Raw genomic sequence first — 26656 nt, forward strand, 5'->3', positions numbered from 1 at the left:
TGGAAGACTGGTAAATTGCAAATATCACTCCATTCTTCAAGAAGGGAGAGAGGCAAAAACATCCAGCGAGTGGATTTAACAAGATGTTTTCGCTCACAGAACAGCCTCTCGCTAGATGTTTTTTTTTTGTTTTTGGCACCATTCTTTGTAAACCAGAGTCTGTTGTGCATAAAAATCCCAGGAGATCAGCAGTTTCTGAGATACTCAAATCACCCTGGATGGCACCTAATTAATTAGCTTGTTTAGTTCGGCTTTTTTCTTAAAGGCGTGCCGGGTGCACTCCCGCTAGCACTGCACCCCTGGTTAGTACAGGAAATGGAATGTTGTGTTGAAGTTCTACAAGTTGTTGGTGAAGCCCAGTTTGAAGTATTGTGTGCACTTTTGGTTACCTACCCACTGTAAATAAATTTGAAAGACTGCAGAGAAAATTTACAAGAATGTTGCCAAGACTGCAAGACCTGAATTACAAGTAAAGATTGAACAGGTTTGGACATTATTCCTTGGAACGTAGAAGACTGAGGGGAGATTTGATTAAGGTAGAATTGAAAATACACGTGGACTAAAATGTTAACTGTCCTGTGCTATCATCAGTGGGATCATCAGTTGATCTGCCACCTGTCTTCAGGAGTTTTGGCCCGCTTATGATCAAGACTCCCTCAAGGTGGTGGGCCAGCAGTGCTAAAGCACCACCTCCCACTGATGAGCTTAACAACCTGGCATCTGCCTCTATCAGAGTTGTTGGTCGCTTCCATCCAACAGATAGTCTACTCTTCAGGTAACTATGCAGCTACTGAAGAGTTTACAAAAGATGGATACACTGTCTGACTATCTGCCCCTCTGGACATACTTGTTCCACACCGATGATGATCCTGTCTCTGCTGCCTCAGCTACAGCCCTGCTGGTTGACCTCTCTTCTAGTAAAGCCAAATACAAATTAGATATACAAATTAGAACAGATAAATGCAAGCAGGCTTTTCCCATTGAAGTTGGGTCATACTGCAACTAGAGGTCATGGGTTAAGGATGAAATTTGAAAAGTTTAGGGGAGCATGAAGAGAAACATCTTCACTCAGATGGTTGAGAGGGTATGGAATGAGTTTCTAGTGCAAGTGATGCATGCAACCTGCCATCAAGTTCTGCAGAACTCTGATAAGCTCCAAGATGCTTGGAACAACCTTCCAGCCAATTTTCTCAGAACTGCACGACAGTGTACTTCAGAGAATTGATACGGTTTTAAAAGCAAAGGGTGGTCACACCAAATATTGATTCGATAACATTTTTTCCCACTTGCTGATCTTTATCACAATTTTTTGATTTTTAGAAAGTTTTCATTTCATTATATTTGAAAGCATCTTCACTTTACAGAATGTTTTTACCTGTGCCTAAGATTTTTGCACACGAGGAAGGCCATGTGTCCCATCATGTGTATCCTGGCCAAAAAAAACTCCAACCTTATCCCACTTTGCAGAACTCTATCCTACATTTTATGGAAATTTTAAAAAAATTAGATGCTGGAAATCTAAAATAAAGACAAAAAAAGTGCTGGAACTCCTCAGCAGGCAGACCATAGATTAAAGATCCTTCTTCAGAATTGAAACTGATAAAGCTGTGTGAAAGGTAGAATAGAGTGAGAGGATGTATCTAAATGAAAATGTTTCAGGGACATTTTTCCCTCCGCTGTTGTCAAAGAACTTGACCATATCTTATCTATTTCCTCTGCTTCTGCTTTCACCCCCCCCCCCTGCTCTTAGACAGAATGACAATAGATTTCCCCAATCCATTCCTTCCATTCCACCAGCCTCTACATAAAACCAATTATTCTCTATAATTTAGATACCTTTAAAAAGACACATCCTTCCTCTTACACCACCAGATATATCCTTCCCCTTTCAGTATTCTGTAGGGACCTTTCCCTTCAGAACTCCCTTGTGCAGACTGTACGTCTTACAGCATTTCCGCCTTACAACTCAAAAGTTGTGCTTTCTCAGAAACGTGTGCACACACAGATATATACAGACACATGCACACAAACATGCATAGAAACTGCAAGATTAAAAAAAATTATGGGAATCATAGATAGGCTCCAAACAGTAGGACTGAGGTGCTGTATTTAAATGCACATAGCATGTGGAATAAGGTGGATGAACTCATGGCACAATTAGAGATTGGTCGGTATGACATTGTGGGCATCACCGAGTTGTGGCTGAAACAAGGCTATAGTTGGGAGCTTAACATCAGATATACTTTGTATCGAACGGATAGGCAGGAAGACATAGGCAGTGGAGTGGCTCTTTTGGAAAGACAGCATTACATCTTTAGAAAGAGATTACATAGGAACAGAGAAAGTTGAAACTTAGTGTATGTATTTAAGAAATTGCAAGGGTAAAAAATACATAGAAACATAGAACACAGAAACATAGAAAACCTACAGCACAAAACAGGCCCTTCAGCCCACAATGCTGTGCCGAACATGTCTTTACCTTAGAGATTACCCAGGGTTACACGTAGCCTTCTATTTTTCTAAGCTCCATGTACCTATCCAGGAGTCTCTTAAAAGACCGTATTGTTTCCTCCTCCACCACCGTCGCCGGCAGCCCATTCCTCACACTCACCACTCTGTGCTTAAAAAACTTACCCCTGACATCTCCTCTGTACCTACTTCCAAGCACCTTAAAACTATGCCATCTCATGCTAGCCATTTCAGCCCTGGGAAAAAGCCTCTGATTATCCACACGATCAATGCCTCTCATCATCATATCCTCCATCAGAGGATAGTTATATGGTTATATAGTCAGAGGTTTTCCTAGTCTGAAATGGCTAACACAAGAGGGCACAGTTTTAAGGTGCCGGGGAGTAGGTACAGAGGAGATATCAGGGTAAGTTTTTTACTCAGTGGTGAGTGTGTGGGATGGGCTGCCGGCAATGGTGGTGGAGGTGGATACGATGGGGTCTTTTAAGAAAGTCTTGGATAGGTACATGAGCTTAGAAAAATAGAGGGCTATGGGTAACCCTAGGTAATTTCTAAAGTACGTGTTCGGCACAGCTTCATGGGCCAAAGTGCTGTATTGTGCTGTAGGTTTTCTATGTTTCTAGTGTGTGTGTGTGTATATATATTTTATTTCCAGCCAACACCAGGAGACTAAAAGGTTTTGCTACTTAGATGTATCTTGAGGTGCGATAGGAGGGAGGTGGGGAGTGGATCTTCTTTCTGTGGTCTGTGCACCACCTGTAACTAATAAAGTGGCCACTGAGTGTAAATTCATTGTTATCTGCTGCTGCAGCACATCCTCTTCAGGTTTGACGTGCTGTGTGTTCACAGATGCTCTTCTGCATACCACTGTTATAACACGTGGTTGGTTACTTGAGTTACTGTTGCCTTCCTGTCAGCTTGGCCATTCTGTTCCATTTTCTTTCATTAAAAAGACATTTTTGCCCTCAGAACTACTGCTTTTTTTTAATTAAATGCAATCGTGAACAATAGCCAGATCAGAAATGCTGATCAAGTCAACTAGTTCCCAAAGGGAACTCTGATAGGCCAATCAGATGGTTCTCTGCTGCTCAGCGATGGAATACAAAAAAAAATCATACGTACGATTAAGAAACATTAAAAAATAGTAAAAATACTGGAGTCATGATGATCATGATGAAGTCAGCTGGAGAGAGACATTTATACACATGCTGACCTCTATAATTCAAAGAGATTGAAGGATAAGGTTGCAGGGTGACAAAACATGGCAGGAGCACTTGGAAGTAAAAACTAATCCCTACCAGGAGAAAACAGCACCTGTTCTTTCTGCACCGTTATCCGGCAGTTTAACAACTAATTCCAGCTGGAACACAACTCACAAGTGCTCTTGAAAGTCAGTATTAACCCTACCTACCAACAACCAAGCATTGCCATCCTGGTCCCCTTCATGATAGCTTACGAAGAAGCATGTGAGCAGGCATAGATAAACTTGATAGTGTGGTGAGCCGTCTCTTGTAAGATGAAGGCAGCATGGCACGAAGGTCTGCAGGGCTGTGGCTGGTGTGCATTTTGTATACCACAGTAGTTAAAGTAACCTGTCGTCTGTGGTATAAGCTACTGATGGCTAGCTTCTCATGAGCTGTGGCTTCATCTACACCTATAATCCTGAGAGCCTTTCTTTGAATGGAATCAAGCTGGCTGAGGACACCCTGTGAGCCATTCATCCATGATAAGCAGGCATATTCCATGATACTTCATACCTGGGCTTTGTAAACCATGGCTCTGCCCTCTTTGTCTAGCTTGGATGGTTTTTTTTGTATTCTGCACCATTCTCTATAAATTCGAGAGTCTTTTGTGCATGAAAATTACAGGAGATCAACAGTTGCTGAGAAACTCAAACCACTCCATCTGGCACCAAACATCATTCCACAATCAAAGTAAGTTACATCACACTCTTCCCCATTCTGACTTTTTGTCTGATCAACAAGTGAATTCCTTGACCATATCTGCATGATTTTATGATTGTGTTACATGATTGACTTATTAGATATTTGCATTAATGAGCACGTTTACAGGTGTACCTGATAAAGTGATCATTAAGTATATGAATTCACTGAGGTAGAAGTGTGAATAAGATTCAGCTAATGGAGTCTGAGGAGCTGGAGTCAAAATTAAATAGCAGAAAGACAATATCTGAGAGAATAACATTGTGGACAAAAGTCCTGCTCCTATGCTGGACGGTTCTATCTTCTATATTTTTTGTTCTAGATTAGAATTCACAAAGAATGTCACTGGGTTTAATCTTGCTGCTGTTACTGAAATATAGTGCCATTATGGTTGAGAATAGTAATCATCTCTACCAATTGTGATGCAATCAATCTCTATCATTTGACAAGGTTCCACATGGTAGGCTTATTCAGAAAGTCAAAAGGCATGGGATCCAGGGAAGTTTGGCCAGGTGGATTCAGAATTGGCTTGCCTGCAGAAGGCAGAGGGTTGTGGTGGAGGGAGTACATTCAGATTGGAGGGTTGTGACTAGTGGTGTCCCACAAGGATCTGTTCTGGGACCTCTACTTTTTGTGAATTTTATTAACGACCTGGATGTGGGAGTAGAAGGGTGGGTTGGCAAGTTTGCAGATGACACAAAGGTTGGTGGTGTTGTAGATAGTGTAGAGGATTGTTGAAGATTGCTGAGAGACATTGATAGGATGCAGAAGTGGGCTGAGAAGAGGCAGATGGAGTTCAACCCAGAGAAGTGTGAGGTGGTACACTTTGGAAGGACAAACTCCAAGGCAGAGTACAAAGTAAATGGCAGGATACTTGGTAGTGTGGAGGAGAAGAGGGATCTGGGGGTACATGTCCACAGATCCCTGAAAGTTGCCTCACAGGTAGAAAGGGTAGTTAAGAAAGCTTATGGGGTGTTAGCTTTCATAAGTCGAGGGATAAAGAGTTGCGATGCAATGATGCAGCTCTATAAAACTCTAGTTAGGCCACACTTGGAGTACTGTGTCCAGTTCTGGTCACCTCACTATAGGAAGAATGTGGAAGCATTGGAAAGGGTACAGAGGAGATTTACGAGGATGTTGCTTGGTTTAGAGAGTAAGGATTATGATCAGAGATTAAGGGAGCTAGGGCTTTACTCTTTGGAGAGAAGGAGGATGAGAGGAGACATGATAGAGGTGTACAAGATATTAAGAGGAATAGACAAAGTGGACAGCCAGTGCCTCTTCCCCAGGGCACCACTGCTCAGTACAAAAGAACATGGCTTTAAGGTAAGGGGAGGGAAGTTTAAGGGGGATATTAGAGGAAGGCTTTTCACTCAGAGAGCGGTTGGCGCGTGGAATGCACTGCCTGAATCAGTGGTGGAGGCAGATACACTAGTGAAGTTTAAGAGACTACTAGACAGGTATATGGAGGAATGTAAGGTGGGGGGTTATATGGGAGGTAGGGTTTGAAAGTTGGCACAACATTGTGGGCTGAAGGGCCTGTAATGTGCTGTACTATTCTATGTTCTATGTATCACCAGCTCAGGCAGCTTGTTTTATATACATAGAACATAGAAATCTACAGCACATTACAGACCCTTCAGCACACAATGTTGTGCTGACCATGTAACCTATTCTAGAAACTGCCTAGGATTTCTCTAGCACATAGTCCTCTATTTTTCTAGGCTCCATATATCTGCCACACTCTTTAAGTGATAGGGTTGTCAGCCACATGCCCAACTTGCCTCCATTCACAGCCTGGCTTGGGACTGTCCATGGTGGAATTTTTATCTCCCCCAATGTACCAAAAATACCTCTGTACAGTTATGGCCACACTCCTTTTGCCTCTGTGTTTGATGTACTGAAAGAATGCAGCTTTTTTTGTAATACAGAGATTATGGACCTTGACCCAAAACAGCTTGGTCTGGACGCAGAAAGCTCACTTCAGACATATTGTGTTCTCCTATCCAGGAGTGGACAGGAGCCAGAGAAAACAGAGTATCAATCCTTACCATTTTGAGATAGCACATTAGATGACAATAGAATCCCTCAAATAAACTGCTTTCATTGATTATTGCAGTCCCATTTTTACCTAATGTATAAACTATACTTAAAGGGATTAACTATGTTACACTTATGAAGAGAATATAGTGGCTATAGAATAGGAAAAGTCACATCTTAAGATTCAAGGTTGTTTAATGTAATTTCCAGTTAGCAAGTGAAAAGAAGACAAATTATTTGTTGCTCCGAATCTGATGCAGCACCAAATAAAACAATCATATGATCGCCACGGTCAAAAACACCATAGATGACCATACTGGCAGCTTTCAATCAGAAAAAGAACGCAATAAGCATGGAACATAAACATCTACAGCACATTACTGGCCCCTCCCTCAGCCCACAATATCGTGTCGACCATGTAACCTACTCTAGAAACTGCCTAGAATTTATTTACTGCATAGCCCTCTATTTTTCTAAGCTCCATGTATCTATCTAAAAGATCTTTTTGCATCCGCTTCCACCACTGCTGCCAGCAGTGCATTCCACACACCCACCATTCTCTGTGTGGAAAACTCTGACATCCCGTTGGTACCTAGTTCCAAGCACCTTAAACCTATGCCCACTGTGATAGCCAATTCGGCCCTGAGAAAACACCTCTGGCTATCTATATGATCAATGCCCCTCATCATCTTATACACCTATATCAGGTCACCTCTCATCTTCCATCGCTCCAAAGAGAAAAGGCCAAGTTCACTCAACCTATTCTCATTAAGTATGCCCTCCAATCCAGACAACATCTTTGTAAATCTTCTCTGCACTCTCTCTATTGTATTCACATCCTTCCTGTAGTGAGGTGACCAGAACCGAACACAGTACTCCAAATGGGGTCTAACTAAGGTCTTATATAGCTGTAACATTACCTCACAGCTGCTGAACTCAATCTCACAGTTAATAAACGCCAACACACCAGACGCCTTCTTCACAACACTGTCAAACTGTGCAGCAGCTTTGAGTGTCTTATGGACTCCAAGATCCTCCACACTGCCAAGAGTCATATTGTATTATTTATATTATATATATTATATACACCATTTATATTATATTATGTCTTCAAATTGGACCTACCAAAATGAACCACTTCACACTTATGTGGGTTGAAGTCCATCTGCCACTTCTCAGCCCAGTTCTGCATCCTATTGATGTCCCGCTGTAACCTCTGACAGCCCTCCAAACCATTCACAACACCCCCAACCTTTGTGTCATCAGCAGACTTACTTCTTCTCTTCTATTTCTTCATCCAGGTCATTTATAAAAATCCCAAAGAGGAGATCCCTGTGGAACACCACTGGTCACCGACCTCCATGCAGAATATGAACCTCTACAACCACCCTCTGCCTTCTGTGGGCAAGCCAATTCTGGATCCACAAAGCAAGGTCTCCTTGGATCGCAAACCTCCTTACTTTCTGAAGGAGCCTAGCATGGGAAACCTTATCAAATGCCTTACTGAAATCCATAAATATTACATTCACTGCTCTACCTTCATCATTGTGTTTTGTTACATATTCAAGGAATTCAATCGGACTCTTAAGACAGAACTTGCTCTTGACAAAGTCATGTTGACTATCTCTAATCAGATTATGTCTCTCCAAATGTTCATAAATCCTGCTTCTCAGGATCTTTTCCAACAACGTGCCACCACAATAATAAAAAAACACAATATATATAACTATATATATATATACATGTTAGTTAGCTTATGTATGTCTGTAAAGCAATGCTAGGAGTGTCTGACTGATAACCATCCTGACTTGGACATATATGACAAATCCTTCATTTTAAATTTTTTTTTATTAATTATTATTGAAGATCAACAAAAAATACATTGTCAATATGTTATTATGCACAATGAGGAATTAAATTAGCAACTAAATGATTAACAAAGCTAAGCAATATATCAATAATAAGAAGAAAAAACAAAGTGTTAAGAATATTTTTTTGAAAGAAAAAAAAGAACCCCTACTAACTAAGGAAAAAAACTCTACTAACTGAAAAAAACGCCATTGGGAACACAACCCCGGAGCTATAGACAACCCTGGAGCTATATAATCATACAAGCTTCCATAAAAGAAAAACATCAATCTGCCAACTCAAATCCATTTAAAGAAAAATCGAAAGGAAACCATATTAATTAACTCAAATCAGATGATAGTAGCAGGCGAGTGAACCCCACCTTTTCTCAAAATCAAATCGAGAATCAAAAGTTCGACTTCTGATTTTCTCCAAACTAAGGCATAGCATCACCTGAGAGAACCATTGTATCAAAGTAGGAGCAGAAGTATCTTTCCATTTCAACAAAATAGCCCTTCTGGCCAATAATGTAAAAATGCAATTACATGTTGGTCTGATGGAGCAATACCATGAATATGTTAAGGGAATGTACCAAATAAAACTGTCAATTTATTAGGTTGTAAATTAATTTTTAATACTTTAGAAATTGTAGAGAAAATAGACTTCCAAAAATGTTTCAATACAGAACACGTCCAAAACATTTGTGTCAATGTGGCTGTCTCGGTTTTACATCTATCACACTGACTATCAACATTAGGAAACATCTTAGACAGTCCCTCCTTTGTCAAATAGTAATGATGTACAATTTTAAATTAAATTAAAGAGTGACTGGCACAGATCGAAGAAGAGTTAACCAACTTCAAAATCCGCATTCAGTATATGACAAATCCTGTATTGTCTCAGTTTCTATAACACTCTCAAGGGGGCTGCCAATTACTGTGTATGTCCTGAACAGGTTTAACTCCCCAAAAGGAATCCTGGAACTCCTACCCCAAAGTCGAAATATGAGGAAGTCAAAAATACAATAAGTAAAATAATTTTAAAGAAAGACAGCTTTGAGGAAATTGCTGCTTATTTTCTTTGTTCTCTTTCTATCTCCATTTGAATTAAACTTTACATTAAACACACTGCCTTACCTTGAGGCTTGTGATCAAAGCTGAAAGGTGAATTTTGTACTTGCCCGTTGACAACAGCCTCACAAGTGCAAAATATAGTATATCACCAGCTAAAAGGGGACTTCCTTTTTTTTTTGCTGCAGTCGAGACCAGAGGAAATAAGCATTCTAAATATGTCCACTGGTTTTAACAAGAGCTAAGATACTGTTTTGGTCAGGTTAAGTAGTTGTATTAAAAATAACCTGCCAATTTTTGCATTTTAGCTGGAAATATATAAAAGTATCATGTTTACAAAATCTAAAATCATATATCTGATACTGTGCTGTAGGTTTTCTATGTTTCTATAGAGCTGTGTTTTGTGTTCTAATACACAGAAACTGTTTTGAAACCAACATAGATGAAATCTGCTTCCTGGTTGTGCCACTATGGCTTACATTTTGTGGACCTTCAGTTAGACCATCAGACAACAGAGCAGAATTGGATCATTTGGCTCATTGAGTCTGCCCTGCCATTCCTTCATTGCTGAGTTGACATCACACTATAAATTTTCCTGGTGCCTCTTTCCAGTTATGCTTTGTTGATGATTAAATTTATTTTAGTCAATATATAAAAGTATTTTTTCTCTGATTATTGACAATGTTTTGCCTTTCTGTTTCAGGCTGCAAAGCAACTTCAGTACCTCATATAGCACAACAGAGACAGAGTTATTTTTCACCAGAGTCCATAAGACCACAAGACACAAGAGCAGAATTAGGCCATTCAGTCCATTGAGTTTGCTCCACCATTCCATCATGGCTGATCCCTGATCCCGGATCCCACTCAACCCCATACACATGCCTTCTCACCATATCTTTTGATGCCCTTACCGATCAGGAAATGATCAACTTCCACCTTAAATACACCCATGGACTTGGCCTCCACCACAGTTTGTGGTAGAGCATTCCACAGATTTAACACTATCTGGCTAAAAAATATCTTCTTTACCTGTGTTCTAAATGGTCACTCCTCAATTTTGAGTCTGTACCCTCTAGTTCATGATAACCCCACCGAAGGAAACATCCTCTCCATATGTACCCTATCTAGTCCTTTCAACATTCGGTAGGTTTCAATGAGATCCCCTTGCATTCTTCTAAATTCCAGTGAGTACAAGCCCAAAGCTGCCAAATGCACCTCGTGTGTTAACCCCTTCATTACCAGAATCATCCTCGTGTACCTCCTCTGGACTCTCTCCAATGACAACACATCTCTTCTGAGATATTGGGCCCGAAACTGTTGACAATATTCTAAGTGCAGCCTGACTATTATCTTATCAAGGCTCAGCATCATCTCATTGATTTTCTATTCTATTCCCCTTGAAATGAATGCTAAAATTACATTTGCCTTCTTTACCACAGATTCAACCTGTAAATTACCCTTCTGGAAGTTTTACATGAGAACTCCCATTCTTCCAATTTGTCTAAGTCCTTCTGCAATCGCATTATTTCCTCAACACTACCTACCTCTCCACTTATCCGTATAATCCACAATTTTGCCACAAAGCTATCAATTCCATTATCTAAATCATTGACAAAAATGTGAAAAGAAGCAGGTCCAATACTGACCCCAAGGAACACCACTAGTTACCCAGAGCCAACCAGAAAAGAACCCTTTTATTCCCTCATTGCCTCCTGCCTGTCAGCCATTCCGCTGTCCATGCCAGTATCTTCCTGTAACACCATAGGATTTTATCTTGTTAAGCAGCCTCATGTGTGACACCTTATCAAATGCCTTCTGAAAATCCAAGAAAATGACATCCACTGTCTCTCCTTTGTCCACTTTGCTTGTTACTTCCTCGAAGAACTCTAACAGATTTGTCAGGCAAGATTTCCCTTTACAGAAACCATGCTGACTTTGACTTATTTTATAATTAGTCTCCAAGTACCTGGAAACGTCATACTTAATAATAGACTCCAACACTTTCCCAACCACTGAGTCTAGATTAACTGGTCTACAGTTACCTTTCTTTTGCCTTCTTAAAGAGTGGAGTGACATTTGCAATCTTCCAGTCCTCCGGGACCATACCAGAATCAAGTGGTTCTTCAAAGATCATGACCAATGCATCCATTATCTCTTCAACAACTACTCTCAGGTCTCTGTGATGAAGTCCATCCGGCCCAGGTGACTTACGCACCTTAAGACATCTGAGTTTATATATAGAACATAGTACAGAACAGTACAGGCCCTTTGGCCCACAAAAACCATATATATAACAATTACAGCACGGAAATAGGCCATCTTGGCCCTTCTAGTCCATGCCAAACACTTACTCTCACCTAGTCCCACCTACCTGCACTCAGCCCATAACCCTCCATTCCTTTCCTGTCCATATACCTATCCAATTTTTTTTTAAATGACAAAATCGAACCACTTCTACCGGAAGCTCATTCCACACAGCTACCACTCTCTGAGTAAAAGTTCCCCCTGTGTTACCCCTAAACTTTTGCCCCTTAACTCTCAACTCATGTCCTCTTGTTTGAATCTCCCCTACTCTCAATGGAAAGAGCCTATCCACATCAACTCTATCTATCCCCCTCATAATTTTAAATACCTCTATCAAGTCCCCCCTCAACCTTCTATGCTCCAAAGAATAAAGAGCTAACTTGTTCAACCTTTCTCTGTAACCTGGGTGCTGAAACCCAGGTAACCTTCTAGTAAATCTCCTCTGTACTGTGGTCATGACAGAGAATCCCGGATGGTTTGTTGCCTCCTGGGTGCCAGGGTCCAGGATGTCTCTGATTGTGTGCGCAGTATTCTGAAGTGAGAGAGTGATCAGCCAGATGTTCATAGTACACATCGGTACCAATGACATAGGATGAAAGAGTGAGGAGGTCCTGAAGAGTGAGTATAGAGAGCTTGGTAAGAAGTTAAAAAGCAGGACCTCAAGGGTAGTAATCTCAGGATTGCTACCTGTGCCACATACCAGTGAGGCCAAGAGTAGGACGCTCTGACGGATGAACGCGTGGCTGAGGAACTGGTGTAGGGGCAGGGTTTCAGTTTTCAGGATCATTGGGAGCTCTTCTGGGGCAGGTGGGACCTGTACAAGAGAGACGGGTTACACCTGAACTACAGGAGGACCAATATACTTGCAGGGAGGTTTGTTAGTGCTATTGGGGAGGGTTTAAACTAGATTTGCAGGGAATGGGAACCAGAGTGACAGAGCAGATAGTGGAGCAAGGGTGAAAATAAATGATGTTAAAAGTTCATGCAAAGTCAGAAATAGAAGGGTTGTAATGTGCTGGTAATAATCTACTCAGATGTGTCTATTTCAATGTGAGGAGTATTGTGGGAAAGGCAGATGAGCTGAGGGCCTGGATTGACACATGGAATTATGACATTATAGCCATTACTGAAACTTGGCTACAGGAGGGGCAGGACTGGCAGCTCAATGTTCCAGGGTTCAGAAGTTTCAGACATGAGGGATGAAGAGTGGGGGGGGGGAGGGTTGGCATTGCTAGTAGGGAAAATATTACAGAAATGCTCAAGCAGGACAGATTAGAGGGCTTGTCTACCGAAGCCAAATGGGTGGAGCTGAGAAACAAGAAAGGTATGACCACATTAATGGGGTTATATTATAGACCACCCAATAGTCAGCGTGAATTGGAGGAGCAAATCTGCAGAGAGATAGCAGACAACCACAGGAATCATAAAGTTGTGATTGTAGGGGATTTTAATTTTCCACATATTGATGGGGACTCCCATACTGTTAAAGGTCTAGATGGGTTAGAGTCACAGTGGAGGCCTGTGACTAGTGGTGTGCCACAGGGATCAGTGCTGGGTCCATTGTTATTTGTCATCTATATCAATGATCTGGATGATAATGTGGTAAATTGGATCAGCAAATTTGCTGATGATACAAAGACTGGAGGTGTAGTGGACAGTGAGGAAGGTTTTCAAAGCTTGCAGAGGGATTTGGACCAGCTGGAAAAATGGGCTGACAAATGGCAGATGGAGTTTAATGCAGACAAGTGTGAGGTATTGCACTTTGGAAGGACAAATCAAGGTAGAACATACAAGGTAAATGGTAGGACACTAAGGAGTGCAGTAGAACAGAGGGATCTGGGAATACAGATACATATCTCCCTAGAAGTGGTAGATAAGGTAGTAAAGAGAGCTTTTGGTACATTGGCCTTTATAAATCAAAGTATTGAGTATAAGAGTTGGAATGTTATGGTGAGGTCGAATTTGGAGTATTGTGTGCAGTTTTGGTCACCTAATTACAGGAAGGATATTAATAAAGTTGAAAGATTACAGAGAGGGTTTACAAGGATGTTGCTGGGACTTGAGAAGCTGAGTTACAGAGAAAGGTTGAATAGGTTAGGACTTTATTCCCTGGAGCATAGAAGAATGAGGGGAGATTTGATAGAGGTAAATAAAATTATCATGGGTATAGTCCGAGTGAATGCAAGCAGGCTTTTTCCACTGAGGCTAGGGGAGAAAAAAACCAGAGCACATGGGTTCAGGGTGAAGGGGGAAAAGTTTAAAGGGAACATTAGGGGGAGCTTCTTCACACAGAGAGTGGTGGGAGTGCGGAATGAGCTGCCAGATGAAGTGGTCAATGCAGACTCACTTTTAACATTTAAGAAAAACTTGGACAGGTACATGGATGAGAATGGTATGGAGGGATATGGTCCAGGTGCAGGTCAGTGGGACTAGACAGAAAAAATGGTTCAGCACAGCCAAGAAGGGCTGAAGGGCCTGTTTCTGTGCTGTAATGTTCTATGATTCTAAAATCCCCCTTGAACTTCCCACCCCTTACCTTAAAGCCATGTCCTCTTGTATTGAGCAGTGGTGCCCTGGGGAAGAGGTGCTGGCTGTCCACTCTATCTATTCCTCTTAATATCTTGTACACCTCTATCATGTTTCCTCTCATCCTCCTTCTCTCCAGAGAGTAAAGTCCTAGCTCCCTTAACCTCTGATCATAATCCATACTCTCTAAATCAGGCAGCATCCTGTTAAAACTCCTCTGTACCCTTTCCAGTGCTTCCACATTCTTCCTATACTGAGGTGACCAGAACTGGACACAGTACTCCAAGTGTGGCCTAAATAGAGTTTTATAGAGCTGCATCATTACATCGCGTTTCTTAAACTCTATCCCTCAACTTATGAAAGCTAACACCCCATAAGCTTTCTTAACTACCCTATCTACCTGTGAGGCAACTTTCAGGGATCTGTGGACATGTACCCCCAGATCCCTCTGCTCCTCCACACTACCAAGTATCCTGCCATTTTCTTTGTACTCTGCCTTGGAGTTTGTCCTTCCAAAGTGTACCACCTCACACTTCTCCGAGTTGAACTCCATCTGTCACTTCTCAGCCCACTTCTGCATCCTATCAATGTTTGTCTAGCAATTTTTCCTTTGTAATAACAATGGTAGTCACTCCTGCTCCTTGACACACACGAGTCTACTGTATATTAAATAGGATCAGGAATTGGGTCTGAATTTTACTTGCTCGCTGTGGTTTTTACTATGGATTGTTTTGAGCAAAACAGTAGGATGAATCCTCAACATAGATGATACTGAGACTGAAGGCCTTGAGTGAGAAGGAGATACTGGATAGCTACAGCTGTTTTCCCTGAGAGGGAGGAAAGCAGAGGCTATAAAATTATTAGAGGACAAGATCAGATGGAACAGGCTAGGGGAGTCTAAATCTAGAGTATATTGGTTTAAGGTAACAAAGCGAAGGTAGTAGTCATGTGGAATGAGCCCCTAACTGAAATGTTAGGAAGTGCATACAATGATAACATAAAGACAGTTATGTTTGGAAGGATATGGACCAAACACAGGCAATTGGGAATAGTTCAGATCGGAAACTTTGTTGGCATTGATAAGTTGGGCCAGAGGGCCAGTATCAATCCTGCATAACTCAACTTTCCAGTCTGCAGAGAAGACTTGATAGTTAGGAGAGTGAACTGCAGATTCTATGGCTGTGAAAGAGATGCAGTGATGCTGTGTTGCCTCCCAGGTACAAGGTCTCAGAATATTCAAGGGGGTGAATATTCAGCCAGAGATTGTGGTTGACATTGATAGCAATGATACAGCTAGGAAGGGGGAAAAGGTTCTGCACAGGGAGTATAGGGATTTAGAAATACACCATGGTCGTTATGGACTTCATAAAATCAGTTGTAGATGAGTGTATCCCCATAAAAACATTCAGAGTCTTCCCCAATCAAAAGCTCTGGATCAACCATGAGATCCACAATATGCTGATGCCAGATCAGAGGTATTCAAGTCTGGTGAACAAGCAAGTTACAAGAGCTCAAGGTAAAGTCTACAGAAAGCCATCTCATGGCTTAACTTGAATCAATGAAGGATACTCCACAGTTGTGGCAGGGCTTGAATACAATCACCTCCTATAAAGTTGAATCAAGCAACATAAATGACAAACATGAGAAAATCTGCAGATGCTGGCAATTCAAGCAACACACACAAAATGCTGGTGGAACACAGCAGGCCAGGCAGCATCTATAGGGAGAAGTACAGTCAACGTTTCGGGCTGAGACCCTTCATCAGGACTAATTGAAAGAAGAGATACAAAGAGATTTGAAAGTGGGAGGGGGAAGGGGAGATCTGAAATGATAGGAGAAGACAGAAGGGGGAGGGATGAAGCTAAGAGCTGGAAAGTTGATTGGCAAAAGGTACACAGAGCTGGAGAAGGGTAAGGATCATGGGACGGGAGGCTTAGGGAGAAAGAAAGGGGAAGGGGAGCACCAGAAGAAGGTGGAGAGCAGGCAGAGAGTGATAGTGAGAGGGACAGAGAGAGAAAAACAAGGGAAAAATGGATAAGTAAATAAGGGATAGGGAAGGGGGTCATTAATGGAAGTTAGAGAAATCAATGTTCATGCCAGCAGGTTGGAGGCTACCCAGACAGAATATAAGGTGTTGTTCCTCCAATCTGAGTGTGGCTTCACCTTGACAGTAGATTGATATGTCATTGATTGACATATCAGAATGGGAATGGGATGTGGAATTAAAATGTGTGGCCACTGGGAGATCCTGCTTTCTCTGGCAGACAGAGCGTAAGTGTTCAGCGAAACGGTCTCCCAGTCTGCATCGGGTCGCACCAATATGCAGAAGGCCACACCGGGAGCACTGGACACATAGGTGACAGACAACAAGGCTTTGCTTCCAGATTAGGTCTCTACCTTCTGTGCTCACTTTGATCATCAAAGCAGAGGAAACATCATGAACTCCCACAGCCCCCGATGATCCTGTGATTTCAATCTGAGGTTGATGTGTGAGCAGCCTGCAGGAGGATGAAACCACATGGCCCAGATGGGGTACCTGGTCGACTATGAAAAACCTGTACTGATTAACTGGCTGGAGTGTTCACTGAGATCTTTAGTCTCGTGCTTCAGCAGTCTTAGCTACCCAACTGCTTCAAGCAGGATTCAATTATACGTGTTTAAGAGGAATATGGCAACTTGCCTCAATGATTTAGCAGATGAATGTGTGGCTGAGGAATTCGTGCATTGGGATTTCTAAGAGATGTATGACCTGTACAAAAGGGACAAGTTACACCTGAACCTGAGGGGGACCAGTATCATTGTGGGCAGGTTTGCTGGAGCTGTTCCAGAGAGTTTAAACTAACTTGGCAGGGGGATGGAAACCAGAGAGATAAGGCTGAGCATGGGATAGCTGGTTTACAACCAGAAGCTGTGCATAGTAAGACTGCTACCAAGAGGGGCTGATGATAGGGCTAAATTGCAGTCAATGGGATGAGCTGCAATGTAAAAGGCAGACAAAAATAAAAAATGGTGTTATATTTGAATGCATACAATATATGGAATAAAGTAGATGAAGGCTGCAGAAAATGAGGAAGTCATGAACGGATTGTCTACTGAGTCATTGTGGGTGGAAGTCAGAAAAAGGAAGGGGGCAATAATTCTACTGGGTGTTTTTTATAGAACCCCCAATTGTAACAGAAACATCAAGGAGCAGGTAAGGAGGCAGATTCTGGAATGATGCAATAACAATGGGGTTCTTGTGATGATTGAATTTAACTTTCCTAATATTGACTGGCAAATCCTTAGAGCAGGGGGTTTAGGTAGGGAAGAATTTGTTAGGTGTATTCAGGAAGGTTTCCTGATGCAATATGTAGATACACCAACCAGAGGAGAGGCTGTACTTGAGAATTGGTATTGAGAAATGAACCTGGTCAGGTGTCAGATCTGTCAGTGGGAGAGTATTTTGGAGGTAGTGATTACAGCTCTATCTCCTTTACCATAGCTTTGAAGAGGGAAAGGAGCAGAAAAATTTGTAAAACATTTAAAAGTTTGTTAAAGATACAACCACTGTTGGTAGAATCTCAGGTGGTGATGAGAGGGCATACAGGAGTGAGATATGCCAACTAGTGGAGTGGTGCCACAGCAACCACCTGGCACTCAACATCAGTAAGATGAAAGAGCTGATTGTGGAGTTCAGGAAGGCTAAGATGAAGGAATACGTACCAATCCTCATAGAGGGATCAGAAGTGGAGAGAGTGAGCAGTTTCAGGTTCCTGGGTGTCAAGATCTCTGAGGATCTAACCTGGTCCCAACATATCAATGTATTTATAAAGAAGGCAAGACAGCGGCTACAAAGTACTGTAACCAGGACGTCTTTCGGGAGCAGTGTCTCAGAGATGCAGGGTCTATTATTAAGGATCTCCAGCACTGTCAGGTCAAGGCCTTGCCTTGCTATTGGTACCATGTAGCCCAGTACTACCTGTCTTGGGTCGGGTTGTTGGCGACTCAACCGACAGACCTCCTGGTGCACTTTGGTTAACCAGGGAGGAGGGTGTGTAGGCACCTAGCAGGACTAAAAACAAAACCTGCCAAAGGACAGATGAACTCCTTGTGAGACAACGGCCAACTACAATCTGTGTGAGGAGTGGCGCGCCACACAGTCTTTCATTTCGTACCTTGTAAGGCATTTCCCGACGCCGGCCCCCTAGGCCTGAGTCGACATACTAGTAGTAGTAGCATTTCCTTTTCTCACATTGCCATCAGGTAGGAGAAACGGAAGCCTGAAGGCACACACTCAGCGATTCAGGAACAGCTTCTTCCCCTCCACCATCCGATTCTAATGCTATCCCACTTTTTAAGAAAGGAGGGAGAGAGAAAACAGGAAATTATAGACCAGTTAGCCTGACATCAGTAGTGGGGAAGATGCTGGAGTCAATTATAAAAGGTGAAATAGCGGCACATTTGGATAGCAGTAACAGGATCAGTCTGATTCAACATGGATTTACATGCTTGACTAATCTTCTGGAATTTTTTGAGGATGTAACTATGAAAATGGACAAGGGAGAGCCAGTGGATGTAGTGTACCTGGACTTTCAGAAAGCCTTTGATAAGCTCCCACATAGAAGATTAGTGGGCAAAATTAGAGCACATGGTATTGGGGGTAGGGTACTAACATGGATAAAAAATTGGTTGGCAGACAGAAAACAAAGAGTAGGGATTAATGGATCTTTTTCAGAATGGCGGACAGAGACTAGTGGGGTACTGCAAGGCTCTGTGCTGGGACCGCAGCCATTTACAATATACATTAATGGTTTAGATGAAGGGATTAAAAGTAACATTAGCAAATTTGCAGATGACACAAAGCTGTGTGGCAGTGTGAAATATGAGGAGGATGTTGGGAGAACGCAGGGTGACTTGGACAGGTTGGGTAAGTGGGCAGATGCAGTTTAATGTGGATAAATGTGAGGTTATCCACTTTGGTAACAAGAACAGGAAGGCAGATTATTATCTGAATGGTGTCAGGTTAGGAAAAGGGGAAGTACAACGAGATCTAGGTGTTCTTGCACATCAGTCACTGAAAGTAAGCATGCAGGTACAGCAAGCAGTGAAGAAAGCTAATGGCATGCTGGCCTTAATAACAAGAGGAGTTAAGTATAGGAGCAAAGAGGTCCTTCTGTAGTTGTACAGAGCCCTGGTGAGACCACACCTGGAGTATTGTGTTCAGTTTTGGTCTCCAAATTTGAGGAAGGACATTTTTGCTATTGAGGGAGTGCAGCGTAGGTTCACGAGGTTAATTCCCGGGACGGCGGGACTGTCATATGTTGAAAGACTGGAGCGATTGGGTTTGTACACACTGGAATTTAGAAGGATGAGAGGATCTGATTGCAACATATAAGATTATTAACGGATTGGACACACTAGAGGCAGGAAACATGTTCCCGATGTTGGGTGAGTCCAGAACCAGAGGCCACAGTTTAAGAATAAGGGGTAGGCCATTTAGAACAGAGTTCAGGAAAAACTTTTTCACCCAGAGAGTTGTGGATCTATGGAATGCTCTGCCTCAGAAGGCAGTGGAGGCCAATTCTCTGGATGCTTTCAAGAAAGAGTTAGATAGAGCTCTTAGAGATAGCGAAGTCAAGGAATATGGGGAGAAGGCAGGAACGGGGTACTGATTGTGGATGATCAGCCATGATCACATTGAATGACTATGCTGGCTTAGACAATAGACAATAGGTGCAGAAGTAGACCATTTGGCCCCTCGAGTCTGCACCGCCATTCTGAGATCATGGCTGATCATTCACTATCAATACCCAGTCCCTGCCTTGTCCCCACATCCCTTGATTCCCCTATCCATCAGATATCTATCTAGCTCCTTCTTGAAAGCATCCAGAGAATTGGCCTCCACCGTCTTCTGAGGCAGTGCATTCCACACCTCCACAACTCTCTGGGAGAAGAAGTTTTTCCTCAACTCTGTTTTAAATAACTGACCTCTTAATCTCAATCCATGCCCTCTGGTACTGGACTCTCCCAACATCTGGAACATATTTCCTGCCTCAATCCTATCAAATCCTTTAATTATCTTAAATGTTTCAATCAGATCCCCTCTCAATCTCCTCAATTCCAGTGTGTACAAGCCCAATCTCTCTGCGTAAGACAGCCCTGCCATCCCAGGAATCAACCTAGTGAATCTACGCTGCACTTCCTCAATTGCCAGAATGTCCTTCCTTAAACCTGGAGACCAAAACTGTACACAATATTCCAGGTGTGGTCTCACCAGGGCCCTGTACAAATGCAAAAGGACATCCTTGCTCTTGTACTCAATTCCCCTTGTAACAAAGGCCAACATTCCATTTGCCCTCTTCACTGCCTGTTGCACTTGCTCATTCACCTTCATTGACTGGTGAACTAGGACTCCTAGGTCTCTTTGCATTTCTCCCTTACCTAACTCTACACCATTCAGACAATACTCTGCCCTCTTGTTCCTGCTTCCAAAGTGTTTAACTTCACATTTATTCACATTGAATGACATCTGCCAAGTATCTGCCCACTCACCCAGCCTATCCAATTCTCCCTGTATTCTCCTAACGTCCTCTTCGCATGTCACACTGCCACCCAGTTTAGTATCGTCAGCAAACTTGCTGATATAGTTTTCAATGCCCTCATCTAAATCGTTGACATAAATCGTAAAGAGCTGTGGTCCCAATACATAGCCCTGTGGTACCCCACTAGTCACCTCCAGCCAGTCTGAGAAACACTGCTACCCTTTGCTTTCTATCTGCCAACCAGTTTTCTATCCATGTTGAAACCCTGTCCCCAATGCCATGAGCTCTGATTTTACTCACCAATCTCCTATTTGGCACCTTATCGAATGCCTTCTGAAAATCTAGGTACACTACATCCACTGGCTTACCCTCGTCTAACATCCTTGTTACATCCTCAAAAAACTCCATAAGATTAGTCAAGCATGATTTGCCCTTGGTAAATCTATGCTGGCTCGGCCTAATCCTATTATTGCCATCAAGATATGCCACTACTTTGTCCTTAATAATGGACTCAAGCATCTTCCCCACGACTGACGTTAGGCTAACAGGGCGATAGTTCTCCGGTTTCTCCTTCCCTCCCTTCTTGAAAAGTGGGATAACATTAGCCACTCTCCAATCTTCAGGAACTGATCCTGAATCTAAGGAACATTGGAAAATGATTACCAATGCATCCGCAATTTCCTGAGCCACCTCTTTTAGAACCCTCGGATGCAGACCATCTGGACCCGGGGATTTATTAGCCTTCAGTCCTATCAGTCTACTCATCACAGTTTCTTTCCTAATGTCAATCTGTTTGGCTTGAAGGGCCAAATGGCCTACTCCTGCACCTATTGTCTATTCCAAAATGAACATTAAATCTTTGGACACTACCTCACTTTTTCTTTAAATATACATTATTTCTGTTTTTGCAGGTTTTTTTTAATCTCTTCAAAATACATAATTGATTTATTTATTATTTTATTTTATTTATTATTTCTTTTCTCTGCTAGAGAATGTACAGCACTGAACTGCTGCTGCTAAGATAACAAATTTCACACCACATGCCGGTGATTATAAACCTGATTCTGAATTGGGCTAATGGGAAATGTTAGGCAGGAACTTGGGTATATAAATTGGGAGCAGATATTCTCAGGGAAATGCATGGCAGAAATGTGACAAATGTTCATTGAGACACAAAGTTTGATGGGATAAAAGAACCATGGGATATAAAGGATGTAGAAAATCTAGTTAAGAAGAAAAGCTTACGAAAAGTTTAAGAAATTAGGTACTGTTAGAGCTCTAGAACAGTGGTCCCCAACCACCAGGCCGCAAAGCACTCATATCACTTCATACCACCAAATCATATTGTTTCCTCGTGGCCCAGTAGCATATGCTTTGCGGCCCGGTGGTTGGGGACCACTGCTCTAGAACATTACAAGGGTGCCAGGAAGGAGCTCAAGAATGATATTAAGAGGGAGAGATAGGGCCATGAAAAGGCCTTGGTGAATAGGATTAAGGAAAATCCCCAAGGTATTCTCCAAGTATTTGAAGAGCAAGAGAGTGAGCCATGTGACAATAGGACCAATCAGGAGTGAAAGTGGAAACATGTGCATGGAGCCAAAGGAAGTAACTGAGGTACTTAATGAATTCTTTGCTTCAGTTTTCACCAGTGAAAAGCACCTTGGCAATTGTCGGGATGACTTAAAGTGGACTGAAATGCCTGAGTGTATGGACTTCAAGACAGAGGATCTACTGGAGCCTTTGAAAGGTATTAAGTATGAATAGCTGCCAGGACCAAATGAGATATGCCCCAGGCTACTATGAGAAGCAAGGGAAGAGATTGCAGAGCCTCTGGCGATGATCTTTGCATCATCTATAGGGACAGGAGTACATCTAGAGGATTGGAAGTTTGCAAACATTGTTCCCTTGTTCAAGAAAGGAGTAGATATAACCCAGGAAGTTATAGACTAGCGAGTCTGACTTCAGTGGTAGGCAAATTGTTGCAGTTCTGAGAGGCAGGATTTATGAGCATTTGGAGAGACAATCTGATTAGGGATAGTCAGCATGGCCTTGTCAAGGGCAGGTTATGCCTTACAAACCTAATTGAATTATTTGAAGATATAACAAAACACATTAAGGGAGAGCAGTAGGTGTAGTGTATATGGATTTCAGTAAGACATTTAATAAAGTTCCCTATGTAAGGCTCATTCAGAAAGTAATGAGGCATGGGATCCAAGGAGACCTTGCTTTGTGGATCCAGAATTGGCTTGCCCATAGAAGGCAAAGGGTGGTTGTGGATGGTTCGTATTCTGCATAGTGGACGATGACCAGTGGTGTTCCACAGGGATCTGTTCTAGGACCACTCTTCTGTGATTTTTATAAATGACCTGGATGAGGAAGTAGAAGGGTGGGTTAGTAAGTTTGATAATACAAAAGTGGGATTGTTGTGAATAGTCTGGAGAGTTGTCAGAGGTTATAGTGCAACATTAGTAGGATGCAGAACTAGGCTGAGAAGTGGTAAATGGAGTTCAACCCATACAAGTGTGAAATGGTTCATTTCCATAGGTCATAATTGAAGACAGAATATAATATTAATGGCAAGACAGTGTGGAAGATCAGCAAGATCTTGGGGCCCATATCCAAAGGACACTCAAAACTGCTGCGCAAATTGACAATGTTGGTCTTCATCAACCATGGGATTGAGTTCAAGAGCCATGAGATAATGTTACAGCTGTACAAGACCTTAGTTAGATCCCACTTGGAGTACTTTGTTCAGTTCTGGTCACCTCATTGCAGGAAGGATGTGGGTGCTATATAGAGAGTAGAGGAGATTTACAAGGAGAGTATGAGAGTAGGTTGAGCGTACTTGACCTTTTCTCTTTGGAGCAATGGAGGATGAGAGGTTTACAAGATGATGAGAATCATTGACCATGTAGATAGTCAGAGGCTTTTATCCCTAGGGCTGAAATAGCTAACATGTGGGGGCATATTTTTAAGGTGCTTGGAAGTAGGTACAAAGGGGATGTCAGGGGTAAGGTTATCACAGAGTGGTGGGTGCATGGAATGGGCTGCCAGTGGCAGTTGTGGAAGCAGATATGCTAGAGTCTCTTTTTTTTTTAAAAAAAACCTTCAATAGGTAAATGGAGCTTAGAAAAATATAGGGCTAGGCAGTAGGGAAATTCTAGGCAGCTTTGAGATGGTTACATGGTCAGCTCAACATTGTGAACTGAAGGCCCTGTAATGGGGTGTAGATTTTAAGTTTCTGTGTAACTTAAGGCATAGTTACAGATCGGCATGTATGATGTTGTGGAGATCACTGAAGCATGGCTGAAAGAGTATGGTAGCTGGGAGCTTAAACACCCAAGAATATATATTGTATCAAAATGACTGGCAGATAGGACAGGGTGGCTTCATTTTTAAAAAGGAAATCAAATTATTAGAAAGCTGACATAGGATCAAAAGGTGGAGAACTGTTGTGGGTAGAGCTAAGGAACTGCAAGGGTAAAAAGACCCTGATGTGAGTTGTATACAGGCCCCCAAACAGTAGGAGGATGAGGCCTACAAATTACAATGGAGGATGGAAAATGCATGCCAATAGTGCAATTTTACAATAGTCATGGGGGATTTCAATATGCAGGTAATTTTGGAAAAATCAAGTTGTTGCTGGATCCCAAGAGATGGAAACTGTTTCTGTGACGTGAGATTCTATAAACTCAGATTTCCACATTTTAATTTTGAATATAAAATTTTAAAAGGCTAGAAATGTAATACAGAACAACCAGGACAGTATGTACTGCTTTTGCACCAGTTTATTTGTAAGTGTTTCATCACTCCACATTGTGAAGACATTTCCAATAATTGGAGTATTTTTGAATTGTATCCGAGTGCTGTTTGTTGACCTGGTATAAAGGTGCAACCTTTTTGGCACTTTTAGTCCTCCCTCTCCTCAGTACATTTCCTAAAATACAAGGAAAGAAAGTCAAGGTCCAAAGTGTTAAACATTATAGTCCAGCATTTTCACTAAGATTCAGCTTTTTAAAAAAAGTTTCCAATGATGGGTTGAAGTAATTGATATGTCAAGGTATTTGTACTTTGACAAGTACTTGGGCACATTCTCAATTAGAAAATCACTTGGCATATCAAATCATGATCATTATCCCCTTGAATTGTGACACTTGCACATTTAATGGGAGGTCACTAGTGATCACCTTGAAGTCCATGTAAATCTGATAAATCCCAAAAATCCATTTCATCCAGTTTTGGAGCAGCCCTCTTCCGAGGGACTGATTTGCAGCTGGACTTGACTTCTTCCATTTTCTCTGTGCAGAAATAAAATACATCAATATACAACTTCAATTGTCACCTGCATGATACTAAATGGGCACTACTTAAAATAGAAGTATGGTGAACTCACATGCTGTGTCATTGTTTAATTACAAAGTTAGAGCACAGAAAAAGGCCTTTTGCCCAACTGATTCATACTGATCAAGAAACCCATCCAATCTACTTCTATTTGCACAGTCAACAATTCAGGAACAGCTTCCGCCATCAGATTACTAAATGGTCTATGAACATCATCTCATATTTTGCTCTTTGTATCATTTATATTTTTGCATACAGTTTTATGTATTACAGTCCAATACTGCCACAAAACAAATTTCACACCATATGTCAGTGATAATAAACCCATTTCTAAACCTCTATCAAAAAAAAGTGGCAGTATTTTAAAATTAAAAAAAAACACTGGTGTGGCACAGAGTTCCAGGATTTTAACCAAAAATTAAGTCATTATTATTACTACCTTATCAAAAGTCCAACGCAGATCCCAGAGGTAGAGCCACAGTCAACTTTGTGCAAGTTCAGATTTAGAGTTGCAAGGTGTAAATGAGTGAAGGCACCCAATTGTAATAAATTAAATGTGTCATGACATGCAACACACACAAAATGCTGGTGGAACACAGCAGGCCAGGCAGCAGCTATAGGAAGAAGCGCTGTCAACCTTTCGGGCCGAGACTCTTCCCTCAGCAGTGCTTCTTCCTATAGATGCTGCCTGGCCTGCTGCGTTCCACCAGCATTTTGTGTGTGTTGCTTGAATTTCCAGCATCTGCAGATTTCTTCATGTTAATGACATACTGTTTTAAGGGGAAAAGCATGAACTGAGGATAGAATTCTCTGATACTTCATTAAAGTCTCCCTAAGTTTTAGGAGCAGAATTAGGCCATCTGGTCCATCAAGTTAACATGTTCTATGTGTCTGCTCCTTCCTTTCAACATGGCTGATCCATTTTCCTTTCTGAGCCCCAGTCTCCTGCCTTCTCCCCATATCCCTTCATACCCTGACTAATCAAGATCTATCAACCTCTGCCTTAAATATACCCTACGACTTTGCCTCCACAGCCACCTGTGGCAACAAATTCCAGATTCACCACTCTTTAGCTGAAAAAATTCCTCCTCATCTCCATTCCAAATGAAGATTGCTCTATTCTGAGGTTGTGCCCTCTGGTCTTTGACTCTCCCACCAAGGAAACACCCTCTCCAGAACCACTATCAAGGGCTTGTACTATTTGGCATGTTTCAATTAGTTCACCCCTCCCCCCAATTCTTCTGAATCCCAGTGAGTTGAGGCACAGCTATCAAGCACTCCTCATATGATGCCCCTTCCATTTCCAGAATCAATTTTGTGAATCTCTTCTCCTATGCTACAGGAATAAAGTCTTCCAGTAAGATGGCAGCACGTTCGGACACAGTGACTTCTTGGGGGCCAACCAAAGATGTTTTTATCTGTTTAACTGATCATTATGATTGCAAGACAATGCTGGGCATTAAGAACTTCAGGTACTGCAGGTCTACCCCATCAGTGAACTGCTCATTGGCAGAAGAGCTGGTCAGTGTGAACACTGTTACTGCCTACGACAAAATTGCATTGAAGTCAGCGTGCGAATCCAGTGGATCATCTA

General features: G+C 42.0%; 1 protein-coding gene across 6 annotated transcripts in view; it reads right to left on the reverse strand.

The window, feature by feature from the left end:
• The window catches only part of LOC132402483 (uncharacterized), a 92199-nt gene that overhangs the window by 13075 nt on the left and 52468 nt on the right, over positions 1 to 26656 (reverse strand). For 2 of the 6 annotated variants that reach the window (XM_059985348.1, XM_059985341.1), the window contains exons 6-7: positions 24909 to 25019; positions 24507 to 24658 (exon numbers count right to left, since the gene is read on the reverse strand). The exons of 2 other annotated variants lie outside the window; for them this stretch is intronic. In XM_059985348.1, the coding sequence (XP_059841331.1) occupies positions 24528 to 24658; positions 24909 to 25019 (242 nt within the window). In that variant the 3' untranslated portion in view covers positions 24507 to 24527. Of the gene's footprint in view, positions 1 to 24506; positions 24659 to 24908; positions 25020 to 26656 lie in introns of those variants that run through there. 2 more of the 6 variants (XM_059985346.1, XM_059985356.1) reach the window with 2 other exon arrangements.

The sequence above is a fragment of the Hypanus sabinus genome, chromosome 1 (genome assembly GCF_030144855.1).
Source record: "Hypanus sabinus isolate sHypSab1 chromosome 1, sHypSab1.hap1, whole genome shotgun sequence".
NCBI lineage: Eukaryota > Metazoa > Chordata > Chondrichthyes > Myliobatiformes > Dasyatidae > Hypanus > Hypanus sabinus.